The sequence below is a fragment of the Mastigoproctus giganteus genome, chromosome 8, assembly GCF_048544385.1.
Source record: "Mastigoproctus giganteus isolate SK-2022 chromosome 8, ASM4854438v1, whole genome shotgun sequence".
Taxonomy (NCBI): domain Eukaryota; kingdom Metazoa; phylum Arthropoda; class Arachnida; order Uropygi; family Thelyphonidae; genus Mastigoproctus; species Mastigoproctus giganteus.
In genome coordinates, this window is record NC_143582.1 from 72,161,490 (window position 1) to 72,175,686 (window position 14,197).

Here is a 14,197-nt window from a genome sequence, read left to right on the forward strand (position 1 = left end):
CTATTAAATTGTCTAACAAACATACTTGATTAACTTTTAAGGTCCATAATATATCTACAATACCTTTTTAATCAAGTAGTGACTTTCGTCATCTTAGTTACTTAACAAAGAAGGAGAAAGCTGTTTTTATTAATTGTTGCCATGTTTGAGTCATTGTTTAAGATCATACTCTAAAAATAATATATTTGTAATCTTATAATAACATATTAGCATATCTATCTTATTTCAAACCAATTTTTGTTACTAGTCGAGGCTTGACAGAAATGGAGATTGAAATGTTATTTGCTAAGTATGATCTTGATGGGAACAGAGAACTAGATGAACAAGAAATTAACCAAATGTATCTAGACTTGGAAGGCCAGAGGATGGAATTAGATAATGAGATTCAAAGAGAGCAAAGTATGATGCCCTCGGATGCAAGTCGTCCTGTGTCAGCTATTCCTCCTGGACATATCAACAGTGGAGTATCCCTGGATGATTTCAATGTGTAAGGATATTTATTATTTCAGTTTTGATTCAGTTAAAAGCAGAAAAAGCTACTTACTTATGTGGAAGTGTATATAACATACAAATTTTAAGAGAATGGAAATTCCCTTAATCTTTCTATATTAATTTTCTCTCTATCTCTGTTTTGTAGGCTGTCGCGAAGGGTAGATCGCATGGAGCACTCGATTGGGAGTATTGTATCTAAGATTGATGCTGTTCTTGTCAAGATGGAATCTATGGAAAAAGCAAAATCAAAACGTAGAGAAAATATGAATAAAATACTGGATACTATATCTGAGGTAAAAAAAAAAAAGCTTAGTTATTAAAATTTTATTAAAATATTTATCCTATTATTCATTTTTTCATTGATTTTTCATTTATTTCATTTATTTTTAAATCTTTCATTTATTCATTTTTTTATATTAACACGTTCGCTGCTGGTCATGAGTCAGCATGCTATCATCAATAGCATGGCATAGAAGGAGAAGACTGTCGCCAGAAGCCGACTGTTTCCATAACGAAAAAGCTTGAAAATTGGTAATAAGGGATTGTTAGGTATACCATATCAATATTCAAGAGTCGTATATAAGCAGTTTGCAAAAGATTTTGAGATTCACGTGCCAGCACGTAATAGGCACTGGAGGTCAAATTTAGCTTTAAATGCTGCATCATGCTCTGGCGCGTGACACAAAAACATAATAATGTAGTATGTAAATAATAAAGCAAAAAACATGGTAACATTTAAGAAATACATTTTATTTCATACCAAACAAATACAGATTACAAATACTATGTGTAAGAATGTTACTTATGTATAATGTTTGCACAATCTAAGCAATAGCGGGTGATCCTTCACAAACACTGCAGATATAGATTGTATCCTTATGTTTCCCTTCGGAATAGCAACGTTTGCATTGCTTCCTCAATATCTTTCCACCTTTTCTTTCTTCCCGCGGTTTGAGCACATGTTCCAGTTCAGGTACATCATGCACAGTATGAGGGAGATCAGATGGCTGTTTCAATAAAGATCTGATCACTGATAAATGGAAGTCATAAAGTTGCATCTTGTTATGTGAATATTTATTATAGATATGGTGTGCATTGATCATTATTAGTTGTAAAATATGCATAAATATTTTTGTAGGCCACCTAATGGTTTTCCTTTCACAAGGATAATAGGCAAGCATTTTATCTTGCTTGTCAGTGCCTGACATAAACCTATTATACTCAATTCTAGGCAGTGGTTTTGATTCAGTTTGCCTCGTTTGTTCCGTATTTCCACCATATCATTTTGGTATTCTGTAGATATGTAACTGATATCTCTTCTGTCCTTCCACTTAGCAATCATTACACCACGGGCACACCTTGATAAAGTTTCCCCTTTCTTCATCTTTTTTTCTCGAACCTCTTTCGGAAATGTTTTCCTATTACTTCTGATTGTCCCAGTACAATGGGTTTGTCTGTCAGCAAGACACTTAGCGAGTTCATAGCTATTGTAATAATTGTCCATAAATATGCTCTGCCCGACATCTAATTTTTCATTTTAATATGTGGACAATGGGTTATTTATTTTTCATTTAAAGTGTTCTTTGCCACATAATGTCTTACCACTTGTTCATTGCTTTTATTGTTCATCTTTAGTATCTTGCAGATTTATGAAAAAAGTGAGGGCATAGCTTATAAACAGTTTTAATGTCACAAGTTGCTATGGTTACTTCAAATGCAGTGTCAAGGGGAAAAAGCAAGTATTATTTTCAAGAATTTAGAGGTGTGTATATACAGCTAAGATCCCCTGTATTTTGAAGTCAAAATTAGGTTTGTGGTTGTCACTGATGTGACATTAACACATTGCAGGAAAAGTGATATTGTCACTGTGTTAAAACATGAAGGAGTTTATTTATGCATGGGTAATGCACATGCATCATTTCTGCTACCAAGCTAGTTTTATTGCATTGTTTTAATCAGTGCTTTTTTTGTAAAAAAAATAGGTGCCGGTACTCATTCTTTGCTATCAGGAAAAATTTAAAATTAAAAGGACATGAAAAATACAGTACTCTAAAAAATTATTTCTGATATTGTTACTTAGTAGTAATGTTTTTGGAATAAGAACAACAAATAAAGTATATTAACACACAGTTTATTAAGCATAAATTTATTATTCAAGTATATAAAAAATAAGTAAATGTTTAAAAAATAAGTAATAAGTAAAAAAAAAAGTAAAAATTATTAAAAAAATAAGTAAAAATAATTTCATAATAAAGTTTTTATAGAATATTCCAAATTTTTATTCAGTTCTCATCCAACACACTACGCTGACTTCTTATTGTTTGTGTCAGTTGCTGAATGACATTTCCAAAGCAGCCACGAATCGCCATATTTGCAGCATCGAAGCGTGTCAGCAGTGGGCCTACAATTTTAATTAAGAAATAGTAGTGAAAAAATTGTTTTTGTCATCAACGAAGCTCTGGTTGGGCTGAAGATCAGATTCATTTGTGAAAATCCTCATTCACATTCACTCAATGAAATTGGTGTCATACTCAGAGCGTTCATCAAATGCTCTTCAATTTTTCCGAAAACTGTCCTTTTGATTAGGTATTCCCGAAATGGATGAATTATATCTCTTTCCTTTAACTGAAGCCTAATTCACAATTATCTAACTTCATTCTCACCAAATGCCAACATTTCATGGAAAATGTAACGCACTAATTTTTCTCGAATCACTCAGTGCGGCCCTGAAAGAATTATAACTTTGAATTCGTCCAGGGAAAGAATTCAAGAATTCAAAACCCCTTGGTACGAGAAAAGGTTGGACATCACCGCAGTAGAAGGTGAACCAGAGCCCATTGGGAATACCCCTTGATCTGCTCACTTTGACCAGTGCGACTTCTCCGTATGGAGGACTGGTGGTCGGATAGGTTTTACCAGCTACCCTTGTAAAGGGATTACCATTGTAGAATGGTAATCCCTTTAGCCCTCTCAATTCTTGCTTAGCAGCAGCACTAATTTTCTAAATTGGCTGAAGGTCAGAAGTGCGAACAATGTGTACTCAGTTAAGTCTCTCCTAAGCCATTCGTTATATGAAAATTTTGTTTGCTCAACTGAAACTATTTTAAATGTAATTTTCAAGGGGATTCAAAAAAACTTTGCTCTAAAAGGAGTTCGTTAAACAGAGGTCTGACTGATTCATTTAGAATTATAAAAATGATTATAAAGTTTTATATAGAAGATATCTTAACAATAGACAGTGAGTTGCAAATTTAGTTAAATAACTTTAAGCTTATTTGAAAAGTAGGTAAACATACAAATAAATTTATGGAATATTACAAAAAGCACTGGTTTTAATTACATCTCATATTGTCAATATCTTCACGATGAGTTCCCACGGTATTGCACTACCTCAAATAAGTACTGCTTCACCTATGGAGAAGACTATTGTTACTTATTTTCTGCGAATATCACCACCCAGAAGACACCATTTCAAGACTTTTTGCCCCCCCTTCAGTAGGTACCCTAAACTCCTTCATACTCTGAGGAATTTAGCGAAGAAGTATCTTTTAGATTAAACCATGCCTTCATAATTGGGTTGTCACTATTGCAACAACAGAGTCCCTAACCACCCACCGAAGAGGAGCCGAAAAGCCTTGAAACAGTGTCATCTGGGTGGCGGTATCCACCGAGAATAAGTAACAATAGTCTTCTTTATAGATGAAATGTTACTTATTCAAGATAGTACAATACCATGGCAACTCGTTGTGAAAGTATTTACAATATGAGATATAATTAAAACGATACAATAAAACTACCTTGGTAGTAGAAATTAAATGTGCGCATTTCCCATACATAAGTAAACTCCTTCGTACTCTGAGGCATTTAGCCAAGAAATATCTTTTATGTTAAGACAAAAAACATTTTTGTGACATTATATCAAGAAGAAGAAAAAAGTACAAAGTTTATGTTTTTGGTTTTCTGTACTTTATGTATTATAAGTTTAAACAAGTATGTTTAAAACCTCTTTCAGCTGATATGGTATAAACTTCACTTCCTTGCATCATTTTGCCAACAGCAATACCAATATTTTTAATAAAGATTTAGCTTTTAATATCTTCATTTCATTGAGTTTGTTTAATTAGCATTAACTCAGTTGGAGTTTAATGAACCATCATTGTTACTGTATTTGCTGGTTATGGTGTTGTTAAAAGGAAGTTAGGTAGGTTACTATAAATATGTACATGTTTCATTTTTTTTAAAGAATTTTTTTTGAAGAACCTTCAATGTTTTTTGCTGTAGTGGTTGATTTGTGTAAATTGGCATGGTACTAATGTATAGTCAATGTCAACAAGTGGCATAAATATTTTGAGTAGCCAGTGTTATGTAATTGAACCGAACTAGGGGGGAGATTATCAAAGAATTTTAAAATACGGTTAATGGATTTTGTGTTAATGTGTGTACTTTATCCACTGCTGCATACAGCATGTAATTAGTTATCATAAATTTAGAAAAATAGTCTGTAAATGCCATTCAGAAAGTGCCAGAACATAGTTTCAGTGTTCTAACTAAAGCTGGATCTCTTTGTCTTCTGATTTGTGATTTAGCATCAGCATTAGTTAAGGCATATGATTAGCATTAGCATTAGTAGAGGCATTTGATGCAAGAAAGCAAGCTTATGCAGCATCAGCCAAAAAAAAAAAAAAAAAACCCACTGCCACTTCACCCCTCCGTTCCTTCAAAATACCTGTCCAGCTGAGCCTTAAACTTATTTAGGCTATCAACCTCCACGACAAGGGATGAAAGTCTGTTCCACCAACCAACCACCCGCTGGCTAAAGGCAAATTTCCGCACATCTATCCTACACCTGTTTTTCCTCAATTTGAATTTATGCCCTCTCAGGTGATTATTCTGAACAAGAGGAAGAATCCCATCAGCATTGAGAATGCTCAAACCATTCAAGGCTTTATGCACCTCTATCAGATCACCTCGCCGGTGCCTAGTATCCAGACACTGCAATTTTCAAAACTTAAGCCTTTCTTCGTAAGAGCAACCCTTTGTTCCATTCACTAACCTTGTTGCCCTTCTCTGTACTTGTTCCAGCAGCTCTACATCCTTCTTGAAATGACGCCTGTAGACCTGTATACAGTACTCTAGGTGTGGCCTGACCATTGCCTTATACAAGGGAATAATCACCTCCTTATCCCTGCTGGAAAAATTCCTGTATATCATTGACAATACTCCATGAGCTACTCTTGCAGCCTGTCTGCACTGCTCAGAGAACTTCATATCTGCCTGCACAACCACCCCCAAGTCCCTTTCATTCTCTACCACTGTCAGTGTAGTACCACAGAGTTGATACATTGCTCTGGGGTTGCTGTTTCCCATGTGTACTACTTAACATTTGTCAATGTTAAACTTCATTTGCCACCTCTCAGCCCATCTGCTCAACCTTTCCAGATCCTGTTGCAGCAGCATAGTGTCAACAAAGGTTGACACTATGCTGCTGACAATACAAAGGTTGGCAGGGTTGTCCTTGACAACCCTGCCAACCTTTGTATCGTCTGCAAACTTGGACATTAAGCTTGATATACCATCATCAATATCATTTATAAATACAGAAAACAATAATGGACCCAACACTGAGCCCTGAGGGACTCCACTAATAACATTAGTCCACGAAGAGCAGTGTCCATTGATTACCACTCTCTGTCTTCTCCCCCTCAACCACTCCTTTATCCATAGCAGCAATTTGCCTCCAATGTCACACTGCTCCAATTTGTGTAGCAGTCTTCCATGTGCAACAGTATCAAAAGCCTTTCTAAGATCCAAGTATATAATATCAAAGCTATTCCCTGCATCGAGTTCTTTTGTGACTGCATCATAGTATCCAATCAAATTGGTCAGGCAAGACTTCCCCTTAACAAAACCATGCTGTGTCCGAGCTATAACTGAAGTCTTGTCTAAATGATCCTGCAGTGCTTCTTTAACCAGTGGCTCCATTAATTTTCCTGGAACAGAAGTTAAGCTCACACGTCTATAATTACTTGTGTCAGCCTTTGATCCTCCTTTGTGAATTGGGGTCACATTTGCACATGTCCAGTCTATGGGTACCTCCCCTGAGTCCAAGGAAGCTCTCATAATTATGGCTAAGGGTTTGCTTACTTCCTTTGCTGCCTCCTTTAATATAACTGGATAGATCCCATCCACCCCAGGTGCCTTTCTTGTGTTTATCTTCAACAATTTCTCCTCCCCTTTACTCCCAGTTATTTCAAGATTCTGTAGCTTACTGCTAGAGTTGAATACACCTCTGGCATTCCCCTCGCTGAATAACTCCTCATGTGTGAATGTCGATGCAAAATATTCATTTAGTTTGTTAGCTACCTGAGCAGGGTCATCAACAGTTGACCCATCAATATCAAGTGGACCAATCTGATTCATCCCCTTCCTTCTAGAGTTTACATAAGTAAAGAACTCTTTGCTGTTTTTCTTTGCATCCCTTGCCAAAGATTTCTTGTAATCTGCCTTCGCCTGCCTAACCTCCTTTGTAACTTGGTTGCATATCAACTTGTATCTATCATAGGCTTTTGTGTCATGTGTTAATTTGTAAGTATCCCATGCATTTTTCTTCTCTGTCATATGCCTCATTAGGTCATCTGACATCCATTTTGGCCTAAACCTTGAACAATATTTCTTAGTTGGTATGTAAAGCCTAGTAGCTTCCAAGATAAGTTCTTTGAATGCTTTCCATTTTGAATTTGCTGTTGGTAACATCATCAGTTGGTCCCACTGTATAGAATTTAAATACTGTCTCAGTCCATCATAGTCGCCTTTACGGAAGCAATAACCCTTCCCTTTACTCCTAATGGCAGTTACCTCTTTGAGTAAATCCCACTTCAGCACACTGTGATCACTGCCACCTAGTGGTTCATTTATCTGCAGATTCTTAATGCATGAAGAATCACTGCTGATAATCAAATCAAGAGTATTACTCCCTCTATTTGCCTCCCGAACATGCTGATGTAGAAAACAATCATCCAATAAATCCACAAAAGCCCTGCTAGTGTGTGAGTGACCAGCCCCCAAATTCCAGTCAATATCTGGGAAATTAAAATCTCCCATTATAAGACTCTGATTTACTGGCCCACTCTATTTCCCTGTACAGTTTCTTATTATACTCATCAGAGTCATTAGGCCTATAGCACACTCCTACTCTCAGTTTTGATCTCCCAATGCTTATGTCACACCAAACTGACTCAACACTGCACTGTCTAGCGATGTCGACTGGCTTCACTTCCTTAGTTTTTATGTGTTTCTTAATTAGCATTAGCATTTAGCATTAGTAGAGGCATATGATGCAAGAAAGCAAGCTTATTCAGCATCAGCCAAAAAAAAAAAAAAAAAACCACTCCCATTTCACCCCTCCGTTCTTTTGAAATACCTGTCCAGTTGAGCTTTAAATTTGTTTAGGCTATCAACTTCAACAACAAGTGATGGAAGTCGGTTCCACCAACCAACCACCCGCTGGCCAAAGGCAAATTTCCGCACATCTATCTGACATCCGTCCTTCCTCAATTTGAATTTATGCCCTCTGAGGTGATTATTCTGAGCAAGATGAAGAATCCCATTGGCATTGAGCATGCTCAAACCATTCAAAGCCTTATACACCTCTATCAGATCACCTCGCCGGTGCCTAGTCTCCAGACTCTGTAATTTGCAAAACTTAAGCCTTTCTTCGTAAGAGCAACCCTTTGTTCCATTCACTAATCTTGTTGCCCTTCTCTGTACCCGTTCCAGCAGCTCTACATCCTTCTTGAAATGAGGCCTCCAGACCTGTATACAGTACTCAAGATGTGGCCTAACCATTGCCTTATACAAGGGAATAATCACCTCCTTATCCCTGCTAGAAAAATTCCTGTATATCATTGACAAGACACCATGAGCTACTCTTGCAGCTCGTCTGCACTGCTCAGAGAACTTCATATCTGCCTGCACAATTACCCCCAGGTAATTGTGCAGGCAGACTGTCACTACACTGTCAGTGTAGTACCGCAGAGTTGATACGTTGCTCTGGGGTTACTGTTTCCCATATGTAGTACTTTACATTTGTCAATGTTAAACTTCATTTGCCACCTCTCAGCCCATCTGTTCAACCTTTCCAGATCCTGTTGCAGCAGCATAGCGTCAGTAGTGTCCTTAACAACCCTGCCAACCTTTGTATCATCTGCAAACTTGGACATTAAACTTGATATCCCATCATCAATATCATTCATAAACACCGAAAACAACAACAGACCCAACACTGAACCCTGAGGAACTCCACTAATAACATTAGTCCACGTTGATCAGTGTCCATTGATTACCACTCTCTGTCTTCTGCCACTCAACCATCCCCTTATCCATAGCAGCAATTTGCCTCCAATGCCACACTGTTCCAATTTGTGCAGCAGTCTTCCATGTGCAACACTATCAAAAGCCTTTCTAAGATCCAAATATATAATATCAAAGTTATTCCCTGCATCCAGTTCTTTTGTGACTACATCATAGTATCCAATCGAATTGGTCAGGCAAGACCTGCCCTTAACAAAACCGTGCTGTGTCTGAGCTATAACTGAATTCTTGTCTAGATGATCCTGCAGTGCTTCTTTAACCAGTGCCTCCATTAATTTACCTGGAACAGAAGTTAAACTAACAGGTCTATAATTACTTGTGTCAGCCTTTGATCCTCCTTTGTGAATTGGGGTTACATTTGCACATCTCCAGTCTATGGGTACCTCCCCTGAGTCCAAAGAAGCTCTCATAATTATGGCTAGGGGTTTGCTTACTTCCTTTGCTGCCTCCTTTAATATAACTGGATAGATCCCATGCACCCCAGGTGCCTTTTTTATGTTTATCCTCAACAATCTCTCCTCCACTTTCCTCTCAGTTATTACAAAATCATTCAGCTCACTGCCAATGTTTACTTTACCTACATCATTTTCCTTCCTGAATAACTCCTCATGCGTGAATGTAGATGCAAAATACTCATTTAGATTGTTAGCATAACCCCTCCCCCCTTCCTATCCTGTCTTTCCTTTCTGTAGACATTGTACTCCCCAAATTTCAGTTCTGCATGCCTTATATCTGTGTGACACCACGTCTCTGATATCCCAACAATATCTGCCTTTGATGTTTTGAGCAATACCTCAAATTCATCAAATTTGTTTACTAAACTCCTAGCATTGGTGTACATGTAAGTATACCTGCACCTGTTTCTATTCTTAGCTACCCTAACACAACCCATGTGTTTACTTGTACCGCAATGGCTCCCAGCAGTCTCTGAAATATCAAGCTTGTTTTTCAGGCTTCTGCTCATTCTAATAGAAGCAGTGCAAGAATCTCTTTCACCTCTGCCAGTGGCTACTGTCAATCTATTGGTGTTTGTCTGCAAGAAAGCAAGATGCAAGAAAGCAAGCTTATGCATCATCAGCCAAAAAAAACCCCTTCCCATTTCACCCATCTAGTCACTCCAAATGTTTGTCTAGTTCAGCCTTAAATTTATTTAAGCTATCAACTTCCACAGCAACAAATGGAAGTCTGTTCCAGCAATCAACTATCCACTGCTTAAGGCAAACTTCCGCACATCTATTCTACAACTGTTTTTCCTCAATTTGAAATCTTTGCCCCCCTCAGATTCTTAATCTGAGCAAGCGGAAGTATCTCAGGAGCATTGAGTCTGCTCAAACCATTCAAGGCCTTATACACCTGAATCAGATCACTTCTCAGGTGCCTCCAGATGCTGCAACTTGCAGAATTTAAGCCTTTCTTTGTAAGTGCACACCTTTGTTCCTCTCACCAATCTTGTTGCCCTTCTCTCTACACTCGTTCTAGCAACTCCTGATCCTTCCTAAAGTGAGGCTTCCACACCGGTACGCAGTACTCAAGGTGTGCCCTGACCATTTCCTTATACAATGGGATAATCACCTCCTTGTCTCTGCTGACAAAATTCCTGTATATCATTGACAAAACTCCATGACCTGCTCTGGCAGCCAATCTGCACTGCTCAGAGAACTTTATATCTGACTGCACAATTACCTCCAGACCTTTTTTCATTCTCCACTTCCCTGAGTGTAGTACCACACAGTAGTACTGCAAATGCTACCCATTTTTAGTACTTTGCATTTTTCAGTATTAAACTTCAGTTGCCACTTCTCAAGCCCATCTGCCTAACTTTTCCAGATCCTGTTGCAGTAGCATACTGTCTTTACTGTTATTAACAACCCTACCAACCCTTGTATCATCCACATTGGACATTCAGCCTATATACCTTCGTCGATATCATTGATAAATACACAAAATAACAATGGGTCCAGTACGGACCCTGGGGGACTCCACTAATAACATTAGTCCATGTAAAGCAGTGTCTATTTATTACCATTCTCTGCCGTATCCTACTCAACCATCCCTTTATCCATTGCAGCAACTTGCCCTTAATGCCATACCTCCAATTTGTACAGCAGTATTCCATGTGCAACAGTATCAAAAGCTTTCCTGAAATACAAGTATATAATATCAAAATTATTTTTTGCATCCAGTTCCTTTGTGATCACATTGTAGTATCCAATCAAATTGGTCAGACAAGACTTCTCCTTAAAAAACCTACTGTGAATTCTTACTGCAGTCTTGTCTAGGTGATCCTGTATCACCTCTTTAACCAATGACTCCATTATTTTCCCCAGAACAGAAGTCGAACTAACAGGTCTATAATTATTTGTGTCACCCTTTGCATCCTTTTGTGAATTGGGGATACGTTTGCATATCTCCATCCATGGGGATGTGCAGGGACTCTAAGGATGAGCAATCTTAGAGTCCCTGACTCTAAGGATGCTCTCATAATTATAGCCAAGGGTTTGCTTACTTCCCTTGCTGCCTCCTTCAATATAACTGGATAGATTCCATCTGCCCCAGGTGCCTTTTTTTATGCTTAACTTCAACAATTTCTCCTCCACTTTGCTCTCAGTTATTACAAAATCACTTAGCTCCCTGTTAGAATTTGATAGACTTCTGGCATTCCTCTCCTTGAATAACTCCTCATGGTGAATGTAGATGCAAAATACTTATTCATTTTATCAGCTACTTGAGCAGGGTCATCAGTAGTCGAATCATCTATGTTAAGTGGACCAATCTGATTCATCCACTTCCTTATAGAGTTTAAACTGTATAAAGCATGTTCGGGAGGCAACTAGAGGGAGTAATACTCTTGATTTGATTATCAGTAGTGATTCTTCATGCATTAAGAATCTGCAGATAAATGAACCACTTGGTGGCAGTGATCACAGTGTGCTGAAGTGGGAGTTACTCAAAGAGGTAACTACCATTAGGGGTAAAGGGAAGGGGTATTGCTTTCGTAAAGGCGACTACAATGGACTGAGACAGTATTTAAATTCTATACAGTGGGATCAACTGATGATATTGCCAACAGCAAATTCAAAATGGGAAGCATTCAAAGAACTTATTGTGGAAGCTACTAGGCTTTACATACCAACTAAGAAATATTGTTCAAGGTTTAGGCCTAAATGGTTGTCAGATGAACTAATGAGACATGTGGCAGAGAAGAAAAATGCATGGGATACATATAAATTAATGGGTGACATGGAAGCCTATGATAAATACAAGTTGATCTGTAACCAAGTTACAAAGGAGGTTAGGCAGGCGAAGGCAGATTACGAGAGATCCTTGGCAAGGGATGCGAAGAAAAACAGCAAAGAGTTCTTTACTTATGTAAACTCTAGAAGGAAGGGGATGAATCAGATTGGTCCACTTGAGATCGATGGGTCAACTGTTGATGACCCTGCTCGGGTAGCTAACAAACTAAATGAATATTTTGCATCGACATTCACACATGAGGAGTTATTCAGCGAGGGGAATGCCAGAGGTGTATTCAACTCTAGCAGTAAGCTAGAGAATCTTGTAATAACTGAGAGCAAAGTGGAGGAGAAATTGTTGAAGATAAACACAAGAAAGGCACCTGGGGTGGATGGGATCTATCCAGTTATATTAAAGGAGGCAGCAAAGGAGGTAAGCAAACCCTTAGCCATAATTATGAGAGCTTCCTTGGACTCAGGGGAGGTACCCATTGACTGGAGATGTGCAAATGTGACCCCAATTCACAAAGGGGGATCAAAGGCTGACACAAGTAATTATAGACCTGTGAGTTTAACTTCTGTTCCCGGAAAATTAATGGAGGCACTGGTGAAAGAAGCACTGCAGGATCATCTAGACAAGACTTCAGTTATAGCTAGGACACAGCATGGTTTTGTTAAGGGGAAGTCTTGCCTGACCAATTTGATTGGATACTATGATGCAGTCACAAAAGAACTGGATGCAGGGAATAACTTTGATATTATATACTTGGATCTTAGAAAGGCTTTTGATACTGTTGCACATGGAAGACTGCTGCACAAATTGGAGCAGTGTGGCATTGGAGGCAAGTTGCTGCTATGGATAAAGGGGTGGTTGAGGGGGAGAAGACAGAGAGTGGTAATCAATGGACACTGCTCATCGTGGACTAATGTTATTAGTGGAGTCCCTCAGGGTTCAGTATTGGGGCCTTTATTGTTTTCTGTATTTATAAATGATATTGATGATGGTATATCAGGCTTAATGTCCAAGTTTGCAGACGATACGAAGGTTGGCAGGGTTGTCAAGGACACTACTGACACTATGCTGCTGCAACAGGATTTGGAAAGGTTGAGCAGATGGGCTTCGAGGTGGCAAATGAAGTTTAACATTGACAAATGTAAAGTACTACATATGGGAAACAGCAACCCCAGAGCAACGTATCAACTCTGTGGTACTACACTGACAGTGGTAGAGAATGAAAGGGACCTGGGGGTGGTGGTGCAGGCAGATATGAAGTTCTCTGAGCAGTGCAGACGAGCTGCAAGAGTAGCTCATGGTGTATTGTCAATGATATATAGGAATTTTTCTAGCAGGGATAAGGAGGTGATTATTCCCTTGTATAAGGCAATGGTCAGGCCACACCTAGAGTACTGTATACAGGCCTGGAGGCCTCATTTCAGGAAGGATGTAGAGCTGCTGGAACGAGTACAGAGAAGGGCAACTAGATTGGTGAATGGGACAAAGGGGTTCTCTTACGAAGAAAGGCTTAAGTTTTGCAAATTACAGTGTCTGGAAACTAGGTACCAGCGGGGTGATCTGATAGAGGTGTACAAAGCCTTGAATGGTTTGAGCATGCTCAATGCTGATGGGATTCTTCCTCTAGCTCAGAAAAATCACCTGAGAGGGCATAAATTCAAATTGAGGAAAGACAGATGTAGGATAGATGTGCGGAAATTTGCCTTTAGCCAGCGGGTGGTTGGTGGGTGGAACAGACTTCCATCCCTTGTCGTGGAAGTTGATAGCCTAAATAAGTTTAAGGCTCAGCTGGACAGGTATTTCGAACGAACAGAGGGGTGAAGTGGAAGTGGTTATTTTTATTTATTTATGTTACTTTTTTTTTTTTTTTTTTTTTTTGGCTGATGCTGCATAAGCTTGCTTTCTTGCATCAAATGCCTCTACTAATGCTAATGCTAATGCTAAAGAAAGTTATTCCATGAGAAGTACTGGCAAAAACTAGGTGTTTCATTTCAAGGAGTACAATTTATAAAAGTTGGCAGTTATATGTTCAATATATGGATAAACACACAAATGTGCAAATTTTTTTGCCAATTGAGGATAGTATAAA

At 38.5% G+C, this 14,197-nt stretch overlaps 1 protein-coding gene across 1 annotated transcript in view; it reads left to right on the plus strand.

Annotated features, from left to right (window-relative positions):
• Nucleotides 1-14,197, plus strand: part of LOC150081625 (polycystin-2-like) — a 260,880-nt gene that overhangs the window by 224,673 nt on the left and 22,010 nt on the right. The window contains exons 13-14 of the mRNA XM_090379489.1: nt 248-487; nt 638-785. Of these exons, the coding sequence (XP_090235615.1) occupies nt 248-487; nt 638-785 (388 nt within the window). The remainder of the gene's footprint in view (nt 1-247; nt 488-637; nt 786-14,197) is intronic.